We start from the raw sequence: 25,120 nt of genomic DNA, 5'->3' as shown, positions 1-25,120 counted from the left end.
TTATTGAATAAATGTGCTTGAATAATCTGTACAATTATTTATGTTTAAGTGTGAGGTTACTCATTGTACACCACTATTTTTAACAGCTGAAGATTCAGAACACCTATATGATATTCAGCAAGGGACTGGTAAAATAAATTATAATTCACTCAAACAATGGAATTCCATGAGTATTTTAAAGAATGGACAATTTTTAATCACTGAAAAAAACCCACTAATATAAGTGAAAAAACTCAACACACAGAAAGCATATAGAGTAATAAATTCATGCATATACACTATATCTTTGGAAGGAAGTGGAGAAACCAATGACATTATTTTTTCTTCCAGGAGGGGCACTGAATGATCAAGGAACAAAGAGAAAAGGAGGCATTTCACTTCATGCAATTTTGTAACATTTACATTGTTTTACCATTTGTATAAATTTATACCATTTGTATAAATTATCTATTTAACAGTATATAAATTCAAAAGCAAAATTACACTGTGACCCTATTCTAAGGTTTAATTCTAAACTCAAATATATGTTGTAAATTGCCCTGGCTGGTGTAGCTCAGTGGATTGGGCGTGGGCCTGCAGACCAAAGGATCGCAGTTCAATTCCCAGTCAGGGCACATGCCTGGGTTGCAGGCCAGTTACCAGCAGGGGATGCAGGAGAGGCAACCACACATTGATATTTCTCTCTCTCTCCTTCCTTTCTCCTCTAAAGATAAATAAATAAAATCTTTTAAAAAATATATGTTGTAAATTAAAACATGAGAAATTCCAAACATCCACTGCAATTCAGTAGGAGTTAGATATCAATAATAATAATTACAGTCCACAATTTTATTAGAATATCTATGAATTTTGATAAATGTAAATATTGGAAAGAAGCAGAACTGAGTATCTGAAAAGCTATTAGTTGAGGCATAAAGTTTGAAAGATAACAATAGAAAAAAGAAAATGAAATCACAGGTAAAATAATGTAGAGACATGCCTTGAAGTGACAATTACAATTTACAACAGGGTAGTAATGAGCAGAGCAAAGCGAGCAAGGGCAGAACGGAACCAAGTGGGCCTGAGCACATTTGTCTTTTTGCCACAGGCATCATGAATAGAAGCAGGAATTTAAGGACACTCCAAGCAGTAAGACAAGGAATCATACATGTAGTATCCTATTTCCTTTGCTTCAACCTTTTCCCCCTAAAAATGAAGGGAATCACAGATGCAGGTAATTTTAGAAAGTAAGCAAATGATTTAAGATGTCTTCTGAGAAGGAATCTATTTGTCCACAACATTGTATGATACAATCTCTGTTTTACTGATTCCAATTATTGAAAATTTTCATAAATACTAGGTTTGAAATATTAAATAAAATATCTAACTGTTCTCTAATTACCAATTATCAAAGCAGAATCTCTCAGATAAATACTATTCCATGACTTAGAATAACATATTTACAGATGAGAGAATACCTATTGGTATGAAAAAAAAAAGCCATTTTCTGAGACCTTCATATGAATGACCAAGACAGGTTCTATTAGCATTTACTTTATGGAGCCCAATTCCACTGACAACTCAATGCTGGAGCATTTGTGTGCAAAAAAGAACACCAGGGCCCCCTTCTTATTGGGCTGTTCCAGGTGATTGACTAAATAAGCACCAGAATTATGACAAAGAGCCAACTTATTAACCTTTTATATCATGTACACTTTTAGAAGAAAGCTGAAAACATTAATTCCAAGGGAAGGATACTGTGGCAATGTGATGGCTGGAATGGCCAGTGGAAGAGTTACTTAGGGATGACAGTCCTTTCAGACCTGTAATTGCCATGAGTCCCTGAAAGCTAATCTTAGCTCCTGGGTCCATAAACGCCCACTGTGGTACCCATGTAAAAGCGATGAGACTATTAGCTTTCTCTTCAATGCCATGGGAAGAGCAACTAATGCTGAGCATGCCCTGTGCTATTTACCATAAATACTTGGCAAAAGGATGTTGGTGTTTGACTTCTACAAACCTCACATGGCAAACAATACATCTTCCCAAAGTAAAAAACCACTGGGTTAATCACATATCAAGCAAACCTGATATACCTCCACTTGTTATTACCTCTCCTATAGGAAAGAATTCATTGCCAAGTTTTTTTCCTTTGGTTCTTGGAAATGCAATTGCATAGGCTCCATATTAAAGAAAAAGAGGAAGTAGCACCAAGTGATAGCATTCCTTTCTTCTACCTTTGTTTGGCTTGGTGGTCTGGAAAGAAAAGTGATTGCTGGATAATCTTGTAACTGACTGCCTGCCTGACTAAATGGACATCCTATCAAAAGCACAAGAGACACTATTGCTCATTATTTGAGAAGCGGGACGGACCAAGATGAAATGTTATTCTAACTCTGGGTGGTTAAGTAGTGGCAGAGAGTTCATTGGCATTTTAAATAAAAACGTGCACTAGAAGTTGTAAGTAAGCTCAAGAAACTTACCCAGGATTCCTAGTTAGCAGGAAGGGCCAATCCACAGTGAAAAATGGGGTCACAGATTTCTTTCAAACCCACAGTTATACCTTTTAAAAATGCAGAGTAGTTCAGCTATGCAACTTTGGCATGATCCATGCCAAAAATGAAAATTTGAGTAGAATATACATGGTGATACTGCAAACCAGAAGATCTGGGTTCTTATCCTTGCTGCTCCCAGTTTTTTAAAGCCTCACCCAAGGACATGTTTATAGATTTTAGACAGAGAGAAAGGGAGTGAAAAAGAGGGGGAAAAACATCAATGTGAGAGAGAGACATAGATTGTTTACCTTTTGTGCACATATTGACGGGGGACCAAACCTGCAATCTAGGCATGTGCCCTGAGTGGGAATCAAACCTGCAAACTTTCAGTTTGTGGGATGATACCCAACCAACTGAGCCACACTGACCAGGTTCCCAATTTTTATGGTCCTTTGCAGAACAGTTCATCTCATTGCATCTTAGTTTACTCATTCAAGACTAATGGTAACTAAAACTTGTCAAGGAGCAAGTTAGTGTTGGGTACCATGTTAAATGCTTTTCAAATGTTCTACTTTTACTCTCTGAATAACCTTATGAACAGGGTACTATTATTAACACCACTTTATAGATAAAGACTCTGATGCTCACAGAGCTTATACGTATTTCCCTATAGCACAAAACTAGCAAGTGGTGGAAGTAAGTTCAAACAAGGTTCTTTGACTCAAGAAGCACACTGTTAACTGCTATGACCTAGTGGCTATAGACTACTCAATATTTTGTTTCCCTCCAAAGCTAAAGTTTTACGATTCTGAGTAAATTTTGTTATTAAATACTGTTGTTTAGAAAAAGAGAAGGTAGAAGACAGGTATGAATCTTTATTATATGCTTCTGTGCCACATGTTAAGGCAGAGATGGGTAGTGGAGTACCGGACTGTCAAGGACTTGTCCTTTCCTTACATACTTTAGGGTTGCTGCCCAGCTGGAGACTACATTTTCTAGTATACCCATGGGATACTAGAAACTGAATGTGAACAGCAGTAATGTGGGGCACTTCCTGGCCAAGTGGGTAAGAGCTGTGCACTTTCATCATCGTCTCTTTCCTTAACATGAGCTGAAGGAATAGGGCCTAGAGGGCAGAGCTCCAGACGTGAGGACTCCAAGTCTCTGAATGAGACTGTGAGAGGAAAGAAGGCCTTCAATGAGGGGTATCGCATTGAACTGTGATGAGTGAGAAATAAGTTTCTGTTGAGTTAAGGGAATGAAAATCTGGGAATTGCTGTTATCCTAACATTTGCATTATCCTAACCATTACAGATATTATAGTTCTTATTACAAGTTAAGAAAATGAAGCTGTCAGGATAAGTAAATAGCTCAAAGTCAGACAGAATTTCAAAAATGGTACTATTGAGTTGGGAGGGGTTACTAGGCCAAATAAATTTTGCAAGTGGTCCAAGTAGCTCACATGAGGAAAGAAGTGCCGGGTAGAATCTGGGAGTTTACACTTTTGAAACTAAAGAAGCAACACTGACAAAGGGTTTAAACTTGAAAAGAGTGAATGGGGATCGTAAACATTATTTGTAAACAGACCTATTCTTTGGCTGACTTATATTTCACCCTTCACTGCTCCACACTGTTCTTTAAAAAACATATATAAACAGAATTTAACCACCTGTAATGGCAAACTGCAAGCCAAGGCAATAGTGTTTAAGGACTTAAACTGGTCTTTCAGAACTGGTGTTGCTTGATGATGTTGTATGAGCCTTTGCAAACTCAGCAGAACTGTCCCAGGAATGCACCCAATTCTCAAGTGAATAAACCCCCACCCCCACTCCACAATACTCTTCAATTGAGGTGGGCAAAAACGACTACACAATTGACTCCTTTCACTTTGCAAACATTATTCTGGAACGAAATACAGGGTGGAAGCTGTAGAACTTGCCAATTCATACATAATAAAAATATAGCAAGAGTATTAGAACTAGAGGAGTAATATTGGTCAAATTTTTTAAATGTTTTCTAGAGATAGAACTTTGTCCACTCTGAAAGAGTCTGGGGTTATCCTCAGATCTCAGGAAGATCAGTGCATTGGGTTAAGCAACTTTAACCCACTGGATTTTCCAGGGAGTGACATCTGATGTTGCAAATACAACATCTGAATCTCTCAGATGTTGTAAATACCACAATGGATAAAGAAGTCATAGCAATGTGACAAACAAGGAGAAATGAAAGAACTGCAGACTTCCAATAAGGTGGGGGTACAAGAAATGGTATTAACCATTAGGTATATATTTAAAACTTGCTAAATGAGGACATGTGAATTAAAAGGGAGAATAATTTAGTATTACATTCAGAAGACTCTAGGTTCAAATACTCATACCTAATTTCTAGGTTAACTATATCTATCTATGCTACATTAACAAAAATATTCCCCATTCTAAATAGGGGCCTTAGTTTTGGGGTGAAATAAAGGACAGTCAGCATTAAGTTCTTCATCCCATTGGTTAACAGGCACAATGATATTTGTAACATAAATGTTGGAAATTATTTAAGTATATTATAAATTGACACTATGTAGCCCTCTCTTATAAATCCCTAAGGTGACCCCTAAAGTAACGATTCAAATATGTTGATTTGTGAATAATTCTAGGAGAGAGCCATTAGTTGAGTGACTCCACTCAAAAGAAATACAGGGGATGGTGAATGCACACACATACACATAATATATAATGTATTATATGTGATACAGCATCTGAAACCTACATAATCTTATTAACCAATATCACTCGAATAAATTCAATAAAAATAAAAATTTAAATAATTCCAAATAAATCTGCAAATGACATTATTTCCTATTTTAACTTTCCCACTTACATTTGAATAAAACCGTGATTTATTCCAAACAAAAAAGAGAAAGAAATACAGGGGGAAAGAGTATAAAATAATAAAAAACAAAATGACTGAAAATTCAAGGCAAGCATGGAAATCTAGGAATATTATGATGAAACTACTGTTATGTTCATGACAGCGATAGTTTTTGAAAAACATATGTTCATTTGCTAATTTTAATTCCTCTCATAAGGCACCTTACTGTTCACTGATCGGAATTTCACAAAGGTTGAATCTTCTCTGCATGGAGAGCTGGAGCAGTCCCCGCACACTAACCTTTCTATGGGATTCCTATCAAAACTGCAGCAACGGCGAAGATGCAGTCAATTCTTCTTCAGAAAAGGGCAGAGACAAGTACTATAAAGTCACAGACGGTTGACCTTCAGGAGATTTATGTTTTAGTCTGGTCTATGAAGAGAAAGTCCACCAGATAACATCTATCTTGTGCTCAGTTACTGTACAGAATGAGGACTGAAGAGTGATTACATCCTGGCAATGTACTGGGCCATCACAATGTTTGAAAAAGAACTAATCTAGTCATGGATAGACTACTCTATAAATGTTTCTTCTTTTGAAATAGATTGTATTTATTTTTTAAAGAGAGAGGAAGGGAGGGAGAAAGAGCGAGAGAAACACCAGTTGCCTCTCAAATGTCCCCAACTGAGGAACTGGCCTGCAACCCAGGCATGTGCCCAGACTGGGAATCAAACCAGCAATTTGAAACAAAAAACTTTCAGTTTGCAGGCTGATGCTTAATCCACTGAGCCACACTAGCTGGGGCTAAACATTTTAATCAAAGATGGAACAGACATTTAAGAAAAGCTAATTGTGATTAAAATGATATGGTGATTAAAATGTATATATGAGTTCATGTAGAAAACGCAGGAGAGAAGGGGGAGATATCAATTTTAAAATGGTGAAAAAAATAAGTAATCTTTCCCATAAACATAGATTTATAAGAAAGCTGATGGACCATTTTTGATGGTCCATCTAGTTTTAGAATTTCTAAAAAAAAATTAACCTAAAAAGTTGCTGGCTTTTGCAAAAATTTTGATTGAGGAGGAAAAATATTACCCCCAAACCCCTTTATTTCAAAGTCTTATATTCACAGTAACTGATAGACATGGTGAAGTTTTAAGTTACCACCCAACACTGCACAAGCAAAACAAACTTGAACTGACTGAATCAGACCCATGTTAGCACAGAAAGAATCAAGGTAATAAAAGTGCCAAAGAGAAACACTGACTGTGTCAATACCCTAACAGGTGGATAAATGAGAGTTGGGTCATCTTTATTCTGCTTACCTCTGGCATCCCCTACAGGACTCTGAGGACTCTGAGCCTAATGCAGCACATGGCATCTTGTTGTCACCTCTAACCCACCTGAACTGTGGGAATATCGATAAATAGAAGAGTCCTAAACAACGAAGCTGCTCTTGTCATCCGGGGTTACAGTGAAGGTTATTTTGATTTAGGTGGAATATCCCTGTTCTTCGTATATTAAGTTTTCCTTGTGTTCTAAAAACTTGTAGTTTTTTTGAACTGTGGGTCATGACCCATGACTCAACAAAGAGTCTTGAAATAAATTTAGTGGGTATACAATCAGCAATGAAATAGAATGCAAAAATATAGAATAGAAAAAAGTATCAGAAAACATAGCAGAGATGAAACAAAATGTGTGCGCGTGTGTGTAAGACAGCACGCATTTGAGGATCATAATGTAATATGTGGGTAGCTGAGAGATGGAAAAGATCCCTTTTCCCCTAAATCTTTTTTCCTCTGTTCTATCAAAGTGTCTGAAATTCAACCCTAAAAGATATATTTCTCTACGTTGTGAGTATTTTGGGGATGTCAAAAGCGTCTGACTAAACTAAATTGTATTTGGAAAGAACGAAATCTTGAGTTCCAGCAGCAAAGGCTGCTGTGACTCCTCTGTAAACAGAGGCCAAATGCACAGCACACCAGTGAGGTGCTTTGTGATGGGGAGGCAGCTGGAAGAGTAGATGGCAAGAGCACCAGATCGTGCTGGGATTTCACATATTTAACCTGCATCCTCCCGCTTAGCAGCGGTCCCTGACTCCCACACAGGATACTCCAGTGCTTTGGGCTACTCTAACAATCAATAAGAAGAACTGTGAATATGTCCTTTTATGATTTTTCAGTTTGTACTGGCCAATACATTCACAGACCTGTTGGAGAAAAATCTTAAGGCCTTTACTTTTCACATTGGCTACAAATTTCCTAAGGATTCATAGTCAGTCCATCCTATGAAGTAGAAAGGTCTCAAAACTCATTCAGATTAATGACCCTTCAACCTCATTATATATCAGAATCACTGGGGGTTTCTTAAATGCCTGGGCCATACCACCAGAGAATGGTTTCAGTGAGTTAAGAGATGAGACCCAGGCATTTTAAATAAACCTCTCTGTTGATTCTACTGTGGGGTTAGGTGTAAGAACCAACCAAGTTCCACCAACCATATGACTCTTCAATAACACTGATGTTTCCTGTTACATCCTGAACAAGCATTTTGTTCTACTGTTAAATAGCTATCATTTTAATGATGTTTTCACTTAAATTGAGCAGAAGTCTACCTCCTTTTAGTCTACCTCCTTTTAGAATTGATTATTAGTCATTTTTTTCTACTTTGCCCTCCCCGATCCCCAGCCTCTCCTCACCCACTGTAGATGGGTGACCGGTCCACTCCCTTTGCTACACGTCAGCTCTCAGTGTCAGCCGCAGAAGACAGTAATAATAATACTTATTATATGTTTGTGGCTAACAATATTAACACTGTGGTTGTTATCATTACAATTAGGGAACAAAGCAAGGATGACTGTTAACAGCAAAATCACCAAGGCATCTTTCCAAGACAAGTGTCAAGAACACACTACTTCACAAACTTGTACAGTAAGTCTTATATATTGATAATCGGGAAAAATGAGACGTTTGTCTATGTGTTTTACTCACTTTTCACTCCTATAGTGCCTTATAGACAAGTGAGTAACCAGCATAAGAATAGTGTCACAGGCACGTTTAAGCGAGTCTTGGCGAAAAGCCTCTTTGTTCCTATTTAAAGCAATAGTATTCTGAGTTATGGAAGAATTCACCTTTGACATTCCAAAGCTCCCTCACAAAGTTAAAAATGAATCTTCAATAACACTTCTTCTTAAAAGAAGATTGAGCAAGAACATGTAAAGTTTAGTCCTCATAGAAGAAACAAAGGGGAAAAGGTAAATGGGAAAAGTAATTTCTGGAAATAGATTCCCACCACCGCCCCTACCCCACTGGTTACCGAGAGCCTTTCTGTGACTCGGGTTGTCCACCCAAAAAGCCATGGGACGTCACAGCACTTTAGACAGCTACTCGGTTAAAACAATGAGTTTTCAGGTTCAGTAACATGCCTAGACTACTGCGAACTCTTTATAAAGGGTTACTACAGTATTTATCCTGTAGGTCATGTTGCACTGAATTATAGTGAGTTAAGTCAAACTTATCTGAACTCTGAAATAAACAATAAAAATGACAATAATACAGCGGATTTTTGTTGCTGATATTTAGGGTATACTTGTTAAACTACCTCAAGTTCTGTTGTATTCTTCCGTATTATTGCCAAGATCAGTAAATTAAATAATATTATGAATTATCTGAGCTTTATGTAATATTAAGTATAATTAATAATTATTAAGGTGAATTGGAAATTTCAATTGTAAATGTCAACTACCTTGCTTAATAGTATTGACCAGTGATTTTCAAGTGTGTGCAACAAGAATTTTTTAGACAATTTTTAAAACATATAATACCTGACTATTTACCACTGGCTATTTATTCACTGGCTATTGACCATTTTTCCTTTAAATTGTCAAATAAGAAAATTATAACAGCTAATACAACAATAGCTATCTGGTGTGAATGAAGAAAAATTATACATATTTTTGCCAGATCAGAAAAAAATATATATTTGATATGCCACAGAATTTTTAAAAGATTTTATTTACTTATTTTTAGAGAGAGGGGGAGGGAGGGAGAGAGGGAGAGAAACACTGATGTGAGAGAGAACATCGATCAGGTAGTTACGTCTCACACATGCCCTGACCGGGGACAGAACCTACAACCCAGGCTTGTGCCCTGACCAGAAATTGAACAAGTGACCCTTTGCTTTGTGGGACAATGCCTGACCAACTGAGGTACACCTGTCAGGGCTATGCTGCAGAATTTTAGTAATTTGTTTATGTGTGCCATGAGATGAAAAAGGTTCAATATTGCTGGTATAAACACAACTTAAACAGCATATTCTACAAATCCCGAGTTTCAAAGAATTGCTACCTCTCCACGGTTACTTTGCAGAGCTGAAAAGACATACCTTCAACTAAGGAAGTGAGGAGGGTAACATTGGCTGCTTTCCGTCTTCCTGCCGGCAAGTTTAGGCCAAGCCGATCCAGCTTCTCTCTCAGGCAGCGGCCCCCATTCTTGGACTTTGCTCTGTCCCAAAACAAATAAAAACTAGGTTTTGGTGGTTGACACTCTGAGGTAAGAGGTGAGAAGTCTGGACCACTTGGGGAATTCAATGTCTGACAAAAGATGCAAGGGCTGAGGGCTGGGGAGTGTGGTATCCGCATAGTTAGGAGACCCACAGTGCCAGAAATCAACTTCATCTTACCTCCTCAAAATGCCTCCCAAGAGTGAAGCATTGAGGCATTCGGGTGGTGAGAGGCGCCTCTTCACCTCAGCAATGGTCACTTTGTATTTGGAAGTAGAACTGAGAAGGGACAAACGGCCAGGGACAGAGCAAAACAAGTCTGTGGGGTTGACCACACAGGTACCACCTTTGGAGGAAAAAGTACATTATATATTAATCACAGTGAGAGAAGGGAACTGCATGGAAGACAGTGAATATCAAGGCACTCCTCAGGATTTGGAGATGCAGGGCACAACTTTCCTTATACCTACCTCAACTGAATCAGCTCAAAAAGCTACTCTGAAGAGGCCATTTCAAATAACACTCAACATTTTGTCCTTCAGATATCATACAGGAAATGTTTGTGACAGATTGTTTTAATTGTTGGGGGAAATTAGCAACTTGTGGACTGTTGGCTAACCCATCAGTGTTAATTTTGACATCACCCACACCAAAAAACATTTCAATTAATGAAAACCCCCAAATTCCCCGCAGTTAACCAAAGCAAAGAGTGGGTATTATTTTTCCATGGCTGTGTGTATACCTGTGTGTGCACACATGCACCCCCAGACATGGATATTTTATCCATGATTTAATATATAAATAAAAAATTTTAAAGCTCTTCCAAAATGTTTGAGAGCCACCGACACCTTTCCTGTGTACTTCTACCAACTACAGGCCTCAGAGTTACTCAGTCACCAGGCACCAGTGATAATGATTTGCCCACTGCCAGAAACTTCCAACCCATGTGGGCAGATGATAGGTCAAGTCCCTCTACCATATGTCAGCGCTCCCGATCAGCATACAGGGTCAAACACAACATGTGACTGAGAACATAGTAACAGTGACCTATTAAATGTTAGTGGCCAATTACTACAATTAGTGAACAAAGCAAAGATAATGATAACAGCAAAATCACCAAAGCAGTTTTCCTCCTGGAGCAGAAATGTTCTGTCTCCGAGGTCCAGAACGTCCTCTGAGCTTCGCTGTCCTCCAGGAAAAACAGAGTACATCCCCTAACCTTAGGCAGCTGAAGTGGACTTGAGGACCCAAGATGGGCGTTCCCTGCTGCTCAGTCCTCCTTCACTGCAAAATCCCTGAGCCCATGTCCACATTGCTAACATAGTGGCTGTGTAGCCCTGGGATCCAAGGCTGCTCTCAGCACCTTCCCCCCATCCCAAGCCACTGAGAAGTCTGAGGGAGACCTTCTGAGATTCAGTGTCAAGGTCAAATTCAAAGTTTGCTTTTTTGAGCATACATTTGTGTTCATCAGATTTGGACCCAGTTCCAGGAAAGGGCAAAGTTCTATGAGGAAAAAAAAAAAAAGAAAAAGTAGGTGGAAGAGGAAAAATGGTCGAGGGAGTATTGTCCAAAATCTTTTTACTCAAAGGGCTATTCTTAACTGGAATCTCTTAGGAGCTTGTTAGAAATGCAGAATCTCACATCCAACCCCAGACATCCTGAGTCAGAATCCTCATGATAAAGCCCTTCAGTGGTTCATGTGTGCATCAGAGTTTGAGAAGCACTGGTCTAGGGCTCACTGACATCTCACATAACTCCTGCCCTCCTTTACTAAGCAACGCAGATGAAAAGTTATGTTGGTACTATGTATGGTATTCAGATTCTGGGCACAGTGGCTAAGGAACCTGGGAGGATATTGTAAAAAGGGAAAGGGGTCCTGGACCTGGGGGGACCCCAGGCTGACCCTGACCTACTCTCTTAGAGTGTTTCTATCCCTCTACTTTCTGGAATTCCTTCTGGCTGGCTCTCAGTCATCTGAATTGCCTCTGAAGGTGCTGGGACCAACGTCTTTCTCCTTAAGCATCCTGAGGCTTGTGGTCACTCTGCATGTCCCTCAAAGACAGAACAGAGGACATAGAGAACATCAGAGGAGCTAGCCCACTCCAGGCTAGAAAGTGGGTTCTGTACACTTAGCTAAGTTGCCAATGCTAGTGCCTGGAAACCTGGCCTCAGTTAAAATCTGAGAGGCCATAATCTCAGTTGTGAAACTGAAATCCTTTTTTTTGGTGTTAAACTTGTAGCAAACACCATGGGAAACCATAAAAATGCCTTCCTCAGGAGACAGAAATAAAAATGTGCCTGTCCATCCCCACCTGGCATTCTCAGAGATGATTTTAAAAGAAAAAATAATAATATAATATCCCCACCTTATGCACAGGGGATATGATCCAAGACCCTTAGCGAAAGCCTGAAACCTTATACACCAAACCTTATACATACAATGCTTTTTCCTATATATGCACACACTTACTACTTCTCCTTGGCATATCTGAATCTCCTGCATCACTACTCTTGGATTCGGGGCTGTAAGTTAAATGCGGGTTACTTGAATACAAGCACTGTGATATAGCAACAGTTGATCTGATAACCCAGATAGATGACTACTAGGTGACTAATGGGCAGATAGCCTGCAGAGCCTGGGTACACTGGACAATGGGGTGATTCACTTCCAGGGCAAGACTGAGTGGAATAGCACAAGATTTCATCACACCACTCAGAATGCCATAGAATTTAAAATGTATGAACTGTTTGTTTCTGGAATTTTCCATTTAATATTTTTAGACTCGGTAGACCTTGGGTAATTGAAAGTAAAATCTTGAATAAGGGGGAGTGCAATAATAATAATAGTTTTCCAAGATTTCTGGGCTCAAAAACATGATTATACTTTTGTTTACAGATGTTTATATATTTTGTGCCTAGAACATTTGAAAAACAAACTCATGACCTCTCAAAAGTTGAGATGAACATGAAAATAAGCCAGATATCAGTGAATCTGGGTTTTAGTGTTCTCTCATACTGTGAGAATCATGAACCTGAAAACTTTGGAATTTAGGTCGCTGTGAGGTCATCTAAAGCAAAAGTATTAAAACAAAGAAATAATAATGTCTATAATCAAACTTCAATAGCCCTCTACTGAAAATGGGCCTCCGTCCATGCTCAATATGAATCATAAGCAAATGCATATTCTTACATAAAGCCTCTTCCCTTGCACACTGGCCAGGGCACAACTGAGGGCACAAGGAATCTCACTCACCCAGTGTGTCTCAAGTTTACTCTGAGTAAGAGTGGGCTTGTGCACATATTTTCCTGATTGCTAAGGGAAAGGACACAATTATAGACCTCTGCTATCTTTACCAATCTACAGTGGGTTAAAAACTTAATTTAGAAAGATGCAGAATATTACAATTTTTGTAAAAAGAGTGAAACCGAGCTCTGCCCAGCTGGAGGAAGCACCCTCTGGCAAAGGGAAACCCCATGTGCTAAACACCAGCTGCTCCCAGGGAAGTCACGGGTGTCCTACCCAACTAAGTGCTAACTCTCTGGACCCCAACTCTTTTTCTCCCGCATCCCGGGATTGGGCTCCTGGCTTATGCTCCAACGCATTTATTAGGTAAGTTACACAGGCTGCACGTTAAGAGTATGCCTTATGCACACACAAATTGCCTGGAGGATTTATTTTGTATTCATATTAGCCATCAACTCTAGAGTCTTTTATTTTTTATGTCACAGCATCTTTAAAGGGAATTTCTGTTGCTTTGATACTTGGCATTGCTGCAGCCTTGGGGAACTCTCTTGTCCTGGCTAAAGATTTGGCAACTTGTAAAGTTTACAGCAGTGTGAGGAACCTGATTTTTTTTCTTCCTAGTGTTTTTTTTCTTTGTTCTTTTTAGGAAAGAATTACAAAGTAAAAGGTCAACATAATGAGAGAGTTTTGCATCTCGAATGAAGGTTCTAGGGAGGTGGGAATTCTTTAAGGAAATCCAGAATACTAAAGGCAATGATGACATTTCAGAGAAGGAAAGTCATGAAAGTCAACCATGCTGAGCCATTTACAGTGTTAATTGCCAGTGTTACTAGGAGAAATTCCTCATGGTGTCTGCGCTGTATGTCAGCTCTTACTGACATTAGCAATACTCACTCTAAACCCAGCACTCCAGTTAGGGGTGTCTCTGGTGCCACAGCCAGGTCCTCACACAGAACTTCTCTGGAGTACATCCCTTTTACATTCACAGTGCACAGGAGCAATACTTCCACAAAGGTCATTAATTTTAAAATTGAAACCTGGAGATAGAGCTTTCTATTTCCAGTGATCCTGCAAACTTAGATGGGTAGCTATAGTAACAGCATAAGAAATCAGGGACTATCTACTCAAGGTCACTTGTCTAGGACACGACAATCATAAAAGGGATTAACTTTGCCATTGCTATAGGAAAAAGTCGGCCAAGGATTTACTGTTTGACAAAACCACGCACAGAATATCTAGATGCAGATCATCCAGCTGCCAGAAGAAGCTGGGGTTCGGGGCTGCGCCCTTTTTGGCTTAGTTGGAAATTTCTGGCCCTGTGCCTAGAGGCACGGTGTGGGGGAGTGGAAAGAGGACTGGACTGCAAGTAATAGGCAGACCAACTAGCGATCCATTCGACTCTATGAGAGTAACTCTGAAACTCAGTCTGCTCATCTGAAAAACGGGGATGCTCACAGCTGCTCTGCTTCTTTCCCCAGCTAGTGAGGAGGCGCAACAGGAAATGGATGCATGCGTGCCCGGCACCCGGAGGAAAAGCCACCCGACCCCACAATTGTGTTCATCAGTCACTGTGTGCTAGCCTTGGAGAATGACGGTGTCTCAACCCACCTTTTGCGCCGCTACCAGATAGAGAGCCAAGCGCTGAGGCTTGGACTCTTTTTTTTTTTTTTTTTTTTTTACTCTTCCCATCCCAGGCAATCAGGGCAGAGGAAACAGCCACTGCAGTTCTCCAAGGAACCGCGGCTCCCCTGGCGCCCTCAAAGCCGCCTCCAAGCCGTGCGCCCCCACTGGGTGCTTCCCCAGTGGGAGAACAGAGAGGCCCCGCGCATTCTCCAGGTGTGATCACTGCTTCCCGGCGGGCTTCCGGGAGCGGGGCTTGTGCGCGCAGCCTCTCCAAAGCCACAGCACCGCCCCGCACGCCGCCGCTTCAGTGTTGACATAATTAGACGAAATCTTGAGAGCAAAATAAATGTTCTGTTCGCCTTACAGCCAAACAGATGTTTACAATTCAAATGAAAGAAATACAAACGGCAGGGATTTTTTTTCCTCCCCTTCTTCATCTCCAGTGATCGCTCGTTTTTTTCTGACACATTAAAAATGTGTAAGCGATTACAGGAGTTTCCTGTCCCAGTTTGTTCTACGGGTGCATTTCTTCGAGGTAAGCGTTTAAACTAGGTGGGTAAAACCTTTCTCCGCGGCTTCCCCTCTAGCCTCTTGCCCTTCTCAATCCCAATTCCTCCAAGTAATCCGCTGTCCCCATAGCAGCAGATACTAATTGTAATCAAATAACAAAGGGATGCAGGCTTAATTGTAATCAAATAGGCCTCAGATGCCATTTGAGCAGTGAATTGCTCTGTTGTGGGGAGGATATACAGGTATAACTGGATTACCAGGTCTGAAAGCGCTCCTCTCGGTGCAGATTCCACTCGGTGCAGGCAGAACAAAAGAAAGTGATATCTGCAAGCGAAGACCTACTGGTTTAATGCGGCAGTGTGTGTGTGTGTGTGTGTGTGTGTGTGTGTGTGTGTGTGTGTTGGGGTGGAGGGAAATTAGTCCCCATTTTTCAACGCAGTGGGTGCTTTGGATTTTGGTGATTTTCAAAGCAAAAAGGAAATTAGAGAGAAGGCAGTAGCTATGGAAAAGCAGCCCTCCCATTCCCACAAAATATATTTGCAATAAACCATACATCTAGATCTTCTAGTATATGAATTTTAGGCTTCATATGAAGGTGATTGAATTCTGAAACTTCAGCACCTATACTTAAGGCCTAATGAAGCAGGCGAGGCTCCAGGTATATCTCTGGCTTTATTTGCACAATGAATACGCCATAGGAATTCGTTTTGGGTATTCAAGTAAAGAGAGATCCTAGGGACTCTGACAAAAGAAGGGGCACAAATCTTCCCACCCTCCTCCAATCTCACTCCTTCCAGGAACTGATGAAAGACCCAAAGGCCCTCACTACATCTCTCCAAAGCTCAGGGGCCTGGAGAAACGCTAAGAAGTGGGGGAAAGCACATCCTCCTGCCCGACCAGCCTCTGTGGGCAGCCGTGAAAGCTGCGGAAGGGAGAAGCACTCAGAGCCATCCACCCTGTTACTGGCAGACCAGGCAATGGGTTCTATGCTCCGTTTCACCAGAGCATTTTTAAAAACTGAAATCAGATCCGACAATGTTTGTACCATAGCGCAAATGCCTCCGCCTTGGCGTGCCAGTCACCTCTAAGCGATCTGACAAACTCCAGCTCTCTGAAAACGGGTAGAGTTCACATTGTATTAATTCCCCCCAAATGTTTTGATTCAAAGTAGTTTGTATTTTGTGTAGCCACGGGCAATCCGGAAAGCGCTCCAGCCTGCCCGTGGCCGGGTCCGCTCCCGCTCTGCGTGGCCCAGAGGCTATGGCGGTATTTAAGCTTCTGAAATTAGCCTGGGGCTGCAAGGCAGAGTGATCACAAAGCGAAACCAGGGAGCGTCCCCTCTTCGCTTGTTTCATTTTCGCCTTTCTTCTTCTTCTTCTTTTTTTTTTTTTTTGAGTTTGTCGTCCGGATTTCACAAAAAAAGACCAGGGCCAAAATGTCACTTTCCGCCCAAATATGGGAAAACTGGTTTTCTCATTTCACCTGCATCCTGCTCTGAAGGCCACCGGTCCCTGCCCAATGGAACCCCTGCCCCTCCGATTCCAATCGGATCCAATAATGGGTCCACTCATTATTAGCTTTACCATCATCGTCCTCGTCATCACCAACATTGTGCTCCTACTATTGTCTTCTCAGAGTGAGAAATGAAAGGGGCCAGCGCCTGACAAAGGGGAGGGTGTCGTAAGGGAGTCTCAGAAGATTCCTGGGGATAAGAAGAGTGGGGTTTTCCTTTCTTTCTTTTTTTTTTTTAGTGATTAAAAACACAGACGACTTCTGTAAATAGAAGCCTCATTTCTTCAAGAGATGCCTTTTGAAACCCAGTATCTGAATATTCAATGAAGGCAAAGCTCCACTCTGTACGTACAACATTAATATGATCTCTGCAGAATTTGCTACTCAGAAATATTAACATATCAAAGCCCACGCCGGAGGCGAGAGAAGCTATCGATACCCGAGCACAGGGTAAAGTAAAGATTATTGGTTCTGATGGTTGGAGTGGCGGAGCTGCAGGCAAAATCGCGCACACCATTAACCGAGAGTGAGCGCACGGGGAGCTGCACCTCCGAGGCGGTGGCAAATATTTTATCTAGGTGGTAATTACCTCACTGCTGCCCCCACTCTCGCTCTTTCTCCGGCTGGTGGGCCTTCATTATAGGCAAAACAATGTAACTGCCACTTACCAAAGAGAGCCAGGGAAGTGTTGTTTTGATCTTTACCTTTAGAAGTGGCCAAATTTAAAAAATGGGAACTCCCCCAACACACACACACACACACACACACACACACCACTGCAAACTAAGACAGTCTCTCCCTGGGGAACTCAGGTAGGGCATTTAGGAATCTGTTTTTCTTTGGGGGGCCTTTGGAAGTGAAATCTATTTTTTTCTCCTACAATATCTGGAAATCATTAGAAATGTAAGTTTATCCAAGACCTCAGCAGAAGGAAAATGGTGAGAAGTTTTACTTTTCAAGAAATTATGTTTCATGTGGAGAGTTACCTGTAAAGCATGGATTAGCATAGAGAGACACTCCCACCTGAGCTGGCACACCACAAGGTGGTACCACAGAGAGTGGGAGTTCAGGTCTTCGAGATTTCTGCAAAACAAAGGGAACTAGAGCTATCAATAGCAAGGATTCCATGCACTACTGGGACAATAGAGAGAAGAGGCTTCCTTAGCTTCTCTTCAAAAACTGGGAGTCCTGAGATGAAGAGCTGGGTGACCTGCAGCAGGACACACACCACCTTCTAACGCAAGACTTCCTGGATGCCCTTGCTATCCACCTGTAAATTGTCGTGAACATTGATCCGCTCCCAGTAAACATGTCAGCACACCCTGATCTCCAGGGCTATCACCAAGTTAATTGGCTTATCTTTAAGACTCACAGAAAAGGAATACATTCAGCAGTTATAATCTGAATTCCTCCACAGGGTGGGGTTTAGTCCAACAATACAGACGGAAAAAAAAAACCCCAAGTTACTCCCCCCTTTCTCTTTAGAGACACACACTGGTCACAAGAGCAATATTTGATTTAAAACAACAGAATTTAATTTAAAAAAAATTTTTGGTGAAGTGAGTTGGCACCGAATGCTACAAGAACAGTAAATCATCACCTAAGGGAGACCATTTCTGGATCTGATAAGACTTTCTACTTGTAGTTACCCAAGAGAGTTGGGATTTTTGGAGAATGGCGGAACGGGGGAGTTCCTTAGGATATCCTCGAAAATTCAACTGATTACACAGCCACCTCACATTCAGCTCCCACCTTTGACCTTTAATAATCCCCACCCTCTGTCAGCTATTGTAGGATATGACGCAATTTACAAGCAATTGAGAAGGTGATCAAGTGCGAGGCTGAACTCAAACACCGCAGTAGCGCCAGTGGGACCCTGGGAGGAGCCGGCTCCCGGCGCTAATTAGTGGCGCTGTCCTTCAGCACCACCGACACCTTCGTACATCCAGAGTGCTTGGCCTCACCTTCAGTGTGACAGCCCCAACTGACCTGGACCAGCCCCTCTTATTTGGTCCCCTCTTTACTCTGTACTTTTAACCCCTCCCCGCAACAGGGTGCATATTTTATTTCACTTTTTGCTAGTCTTGGGCCTATTTCATGTCACATCAATATGGCTGAGTATTGGCCTGGCTGACAAGCTTAATATTGCTCATTAAAAAAAAAAAATTGTGAAGCAACACTAGCAGCTTTCTTTAAGAAAATAGTTTTCAAATATTCATGGGGTAAAACAACAGAATTAAATATCTATTTTTTCCATTTGATGGAAGTTTCAAATATCCATTATGATAATAGTCAAGTTTCAAAAGGAAACCACTCTTTGTTTTCTTTTCCCCTCAATTTAAATGGAGTTTCACAATGGACATAGGGTTGAAAAACCTGGAGTTTAAACACGAAGGAATCCAATGCTCTCTGTCAATGCATTTCTTTGGAATCTTTACAAGAGCTTTGAAAAAGTGGGAGAGGGGCTGAAGCACATTTATTTGGTGTCATCAGAAGACCCAGTCTTTAGTGGTTCAGTTACTAAAGACAACTGCAGCCCTGGAGCTGGAATTAGTCCTGGTGAATAGGCCACATCTTATTAATTCGTATGAAGTTGGGATAACAGCTGGTCCCCTTTGCCTTGTGTGCTCCTCGGGTTACTCAGCTTGCTAGGAAAATGTGCTTCAGAGGCTCTGGGTACAGTTAAGTGGAAAGCAAGCAAAATCTGCACTGCCTTGAGGCCCTTAAAATGTCATAGTTCAAAACCTTTTGTCAAAATGGAACATCTGAGACACAGCTCCCTTCAGTGTCTGAGCCAAAATCAACAGCTCCCTACTCTTGCCTCCCTGCACCCACCAACCAATTCCATGGCTAACTCTGGATTCAGATGTTTTCTTCAACAGATGGGAACAAGAAAGCTTTATCCAGTACAGTTAACACCACCTCCCCCTACCACCCTCCCTCAAAGAAATGTTCAGGACACTTAGAAAAATAAGGGCAGCTACAATGTTGGTGTTTCATTAGCCTTCCCTGCAGCCTCAATGAATCTATCCTTTCATAAAATCCTTCAAAGCCTTAAGCTAACACCATCACCTCAAATACCCAGGCTGTGGCTGGCACATTTAGGACTAAAAAAGACTAGAAATTCTGCTCCACGACGAGGAAAGGGGCTGTGAGAAAGATTTTCTTTTTGTCTTGAACTTTGATTCTGTCACTGTTCTCTAAGAAACTGCCAATCTCTTCTATCATAAGTCTTTTGGGCACAGGCTCAGTTCAAGCCTTGGTGCAGAAAAGGAGGCTTTTAAATGTGGGTGCACTTGCATGAGACAAGAGTAATCGACCAAGAGTGATTGTTTTCTTAATCATCAGGCAAGATGTCTGATGTTTAAAAGCACCACTGGATCTTCAAAATGAAGTAATAGATAAGAAAAGAATGTTTAGTTTTAACAGGTTGTTACTTACCTCTTCTTATCACTCCACCTTGGCCATTGAGAACAAGCCCACACTGGGCTTCCACAGAGCCCTTAATAAAAGAAAAATAAATAAAATCACTCAAATTGATACTAATAGCTATGCCCACATGAGTTAAGTCTTTCAGTCTGTCCCAACCCTGAACCTTATATTCACAAAGCCCCATAGTAGACACTTGAAAGCAACCATTGAGCTGAAGCAAGTTCAGCAGCATGCATTGTTTTAAGGGGGGAAATGGCCAGAAAACCACAGTCTAAAAGTTGTATAAATCTTAAAGTATGCATTTGACAACACCATAAAATATTACACTTCAAAGGCCTTAGTGCTTTTCATCTTGGCATAGGTGAATGAGAAACCCTTTGAGTTCCCATCAAGGCACCTAGCACATATACAGTTTCTACAGCAGTTTCTGCATGAAACAAATTACATTGAAGATGTCAAGTTTGGCACTGCAGGTTTCTTGGGAGCTCAGAGGAACCATTTCAAGTGGAAGATTCGAGTTATCTCATGAATGTTCTGCTTTACCCCAAGTGAAGGTGCATCCTGTAATGCTACCCAAAATGGGCCCTACAGAAGAAACACACTCAGGTGCACTCACTCTAGATCTTTAGGCTCCTAATGGATTGAGAGATCATTTGAACTGGGAAGAAGGTAAGGGTTTGCTGATTTTTGATTAAGAAAAATAAAATTTTCTCTCTCTGTGTCTTTTTTTTTTTTCTGAGTCCAAATGTGTTAAAGGCTCATTTTCCTTTACAAACAAACGAGGTATTGGACATGAAAGAGGCCTTGAAGGGTGTTAACCTACCCAACAGCCCGTGAAGAGTTAAGTAAATGCGGAGAGAGTCGGTGCATAATAAAAACCCACTTTACAAAACAACCTTTACAGCCCTGGCTCCCTCTCGCTTTCCCATTTTCACCATATTGAGGCAGGCCTGTAAGAGCCCCCTTTTCAACTGACTCACGAGCTCTTTCTTATTTTAACTGTTCTGCCTTAAAGTGATTATCAAATCAATATGAAAAAAAAAACTTGGAAACTGAGCATAAATTAAAGCAGTGATGGGAAAAGGTGTGACAGTTTCCTTTGTTGGCCATAGCAAATCTTTTTAGGGGACTCAAAGATGGAACTGAAGCCACAAGACTGTTTGCATCTGTTAGGCAGACTTAGACCGCCCTCCAAACCATTGGACTTTTACTTAAAATTCTGTGCAGGGAAAAGTATATTTACATTTGTTGCATTTGAAATGAGGCATATGCTGATGAATGTTTTAAAAAGGAAGAAATAAAAGGAGAGAGACGGGCTTCTCCCACACATCCCCCTCCCATTTCTCATTTTAAAAGTACCTATGACTTTTCTCTCTTTCTTTTTTATTCTGCTGCCTAAGTCCAGGAGGAGTGAAAGAAAATGACTCTCCAGACTTACAACTTTCTCCATATATACACATATAGAAAATGATATATATATATAGAGAGAGATATGCCTATAGACATAGATACATTAATGGAGAGTATACAATACGCCTCGGTTTCTTCTAGTATCTTGGAATGTTACTCTCAGCATGAATATTCCCTCAGTATGAGTAATAAATAGAAAAAAAGATAAAAGTATTACAAAATACATAGACTGGGGAAAAAGGCTTCAAATTATCTGAAATATAGAAGGCAGGAGGCTGCAGAGCTCTCCGAAGGAGTGAACCCTTTCCCGTCTATTCTCTGGCGCACCGTTTGGATATTTATTTTTGTAGGAAAAAAAAACAAATCTTGGACTTTTCACTTAACAAACTTTCCCTCCTTGTAAGTAAAACATGTTGTTTGGTCGGATGACACTGCATAAATGACCAGTTGAATGGCACTAAGTCGAAAATTGGATAAACTACGGTGTTCTTTTGCATGGGATTCGCTCTTTGTCTGGTGCTTGCAAATGTTCTAATCCCCTCTTTTGAAAAATGCCCGGCTTTGTGCCTAGCACAGAAAAAAAATTTGTACAGATACAAAAAAATCAGCAGCAGACGCGGCTATTAAAAGGAGTAAATAGGTTTTAGTTGAGCTAAGCATTGAATAGCAGATTTCCCCCCCCTTGAGACATAAGAGAATCCTTGTGAAAAATGTAAAAATGCCCTGAGCATAGAAAATTATTTTGTGAATATAAATGTAGAAAGTCAAGGTTTATGGAGCCAAGTCTTTTTTCTTGTGCGCCGATCTTGCGGCAATGGCTCTTTGTTGTGACTGTAAGGGCTTTCACTTCAATTGTAAAACGACCCCTTGCTTGGAGGTAAATGAGGGGAAAAGATTTTCTGTGCGCAACAAGGGATCTCTAGCGTCTCCAACTTGTGCTCTCCAAGTGTCTCGCCTTCCTCATGGCGACTGTGGAGGTGGCCAGCTTTGTGCCAACTGAAAAATAGGGAGTCACAGGTAGAACTAGTTGTATTATCAGCCAAACGAAGTTGCAGATTCATGTCTTTCTGTTTGGGGCATTTGTGAGCTTATTTGTTTGAAATGAAGCTGTGACAAAATGGTTCAATGTGGTTCAAAAATAAATTCTTTTGTTGCAAATAATATGCAAAAATGCATTAAGAAAGTAGGAGAGAGATAGCAAACCGAGTGGTGATCTCCACAGTATCTGAATTCCTCCCTCCCTTTCTCTTTTTCCTTTTGGTTTTCTCTCTTTCTTTACTCCTTTCTCCCTATTTATCTCCCCCCCCCCTTATTTCTTCATTTCCTTCTTCTTAAGGAGTTGCATCTTACACAAAAGTTAATAGGTCGAAGAAGAAAAATAAAGTTTTAAATCAACTGGCTGGTGCGATTGGACACTCTCAGGCACGGAGAATTAGGCGGTGCCTTGTGCAGATCCTTTCACTGGGGTGCATTCTTTGAGGATTTCACGTGCGATTCTTTGCTCTCCACATCAATCGAGTACCTTTGGTGAAACTTATGCTAGAGCTCAGGGTCCCATTCACGTCCCCAAAACAAACCAGCCCTCCCAATTCCTAATAACCTCCCTGCAGCTCAGTCCGGGACAAATGCCTGAGACACACGGGTAGACCCGGCAAAGCGCCAGACGGAGGGTGCGATTGGTCATCAACTTATCGGGTCTTACTCTGAGTCCAGTAGTCTCAACCCCAACCTTCTTGATCTCCCCCACCCTACCGCCTCCTGGACGGAAATGTGGATTCACCAAAGACTTCCTTGCAGACCCACCCAAAGCGGGAAACGGCAGCCAGCCGGACTTCGGAGCGTCCAGGTGAAATGCCTTGATCCAATAAGAGGGGCCGAATGGCACACGCCTCCTCTAATTGTTTTGATAACTTCCCATAAGTGGTGTGTGTGTGTGTGTGTGTGTGTGTGTGAGAGAGAGAGAGAGAGAGAGAGAGAGAGAGAGACTTGGAGAGTCTGCTTACAGTCAGAAAATTAACGGAACGGGAGGGGGAGGGCGAATAGGGGAGGGCTCAGACAAATTCACTGCATGCTTATTTACCTGCAAGTCGTCCGCTCCCGCGGCGGCCAGCCCCAGGCTGGGCCCTGGCAGGAGTCTTTGATCTGGGTGCATTCCATACTGAGAGCCATGACTCATGAGGGACAGGTCGTGGCGGCGGTAGGCATCGAGGCAGCCCAGTTCCCGCCTCTGCTCGTCCAGGCAGGACGACTTGAGCGCCCGCGCATTGTGCAGGTTAATAAAGTCGGTGGGCTCCCCGTGGTGGATCTGCTGGTAGTACTGTTGCGAGTGGTGGAGCGAGTTCAGAGAGTAGGCGTCAGGAGTGACGGCCGGGTGGCTGTGCTGAAACTCGTAATGGAAGGACTGGTGGTGGAGCGGGGTGTACTGGTGGTTAGTGGAGAAGTAGGGGGACGCGAACTCGGTGCCGGTGGTGGAGTAAGTTAAAGGAGAGGAGGAGGAATAGGCGACGGTGGAATTGGCTACGGACTCCAGACAGCCAAGCTGCATCAAACGGTAGCTGTTTGATCCGTCGTGACGTATCTGGAAGGAAGAGGGGGAAAAGGGAGAGCAGAAAAACTTGAGGTTTGTCATTGTGCAACCAAGACGCTGCTCTCCCGGAGCCAGGGGCTTTCTCGGGCTCTCCGAGGAGAGTGAGCGCGCAGGGCTCCGGCCGAGCCGCAGCCGCAGCTCAGCGCCTTTGCCAGACAGCCTTTTCGAGCAGGCGGACTGGGGGTGGGTGGCCTCGTCCGCACAGTCGAGAGCCCGGGAAAAAAAATCCCCCACCCTATATAGGTGCGGGTGACACACACACACACACACACGCACACACACACACACACGCACACAGAAATCCTGCCCAACTTGCCCAGGGAGCTGGGCGTTGGGAGCCAGGTTTGCGACTGTCTCCGGGGCCGCGGGGAACAGAAGGCAAGAGTCCACACGCGCAGAGCGCCTCGCCACTCCAGCCAGACACCAACCCAGATATCCGAGGCTGTCCGGGCCGAAAGGTTTTGCCACAGCTGTTCAAAATCAGTGTCCATATATTTTCAAAATCCAGTCTGTGCAAATCGTTCAATTTGTTCATTTCCTTAACCATTTGGGGCGAGGAATCCGACCCCCACTTTCTGCTTCACTTTCCTAGAATAAGTCCATTCCAAAAGGGGTGCGTGGTTCCCCACCCCCCTTGTCCACCTACCGCCCCTCCATCAATCTCTTTACTTTGCCTTTCTGAGTATCTTTTTTCTCTCTCTATCTTTCTCCGCACCACCTCCTCCCTTTCTTTTTTCTTAGGATTATGTTTCCCCCCTCATTACGGCAAATGTTTCTTAACGTGGCAGAGTTGCCCTTCCTGGCGACAGATGTCATAACGAACTTTTCCCCCTTTCCTTCCTTAACTTCTCCCGAAAGGCAGATTATAATTAAACGTAACGGTCCTATATAGATTAGAGACAGGGGAAGCTGCCACCGCCGCTGCTGCCACCGCCGCTGCCGCCACACACACACACGCGCGCG

General features: G+C 42.0%; 1 protein-coding gene across 1 annotated transcript in view; it reads right to left on the bottom strand.

The window, feature by feature from the left end:
• The window catches only part of TFAP2D (transcription factor AP-2 delta), a 56,045-nt gene extending 31,846 nt beyond the window's left edge, over positions 1–24,199 (bottom strand). The window contains exons 1-4 of the mRNA XM_037056163.1: positions 23,651–24,199; positions 20,170–20,230; positions 10,020–10,185; positions 9,723–9,841 (exon numbers count right to left, since the gene is read on the bottom strand). Of these exons, the coding sequence (XP_036912058.1) occupies positions 9,723–9,841; positions 10,020–10,185; positions 20,170–20,230; positions 23,651–24,199 (895 nt within the window). The remainder of the gene's footprint in view (positions 1–9,722; positions 9,842–10,019; positions 10,186–20,169; positions 20,231–23,650) is intronic.
• Between the last annotated feature and the right edge of the window lie 921 nt (positions 24,200–25,120).

This window comes from Sturnira hondurensis, unplaced genomic scaffold, assembly GCF_014824575.4.
Source record: "Sturnira hondurensis isolate 20B ecotype Veracruz unplaced genomic scaffold, ASM1482457v3 Scaffold0000880, whole genome shotgun sequence".
In the NCBI taxonomy this organism is placed as follows: Eukaryota; Metazoa; Chordata; class Mammalia; order Chiroptera; family Phyllostomidae; genus Sturnira; species Sturnira hondurensis.
This window is presented reverse-complemented; position numbering and strand designations above follow the sequence as displayed.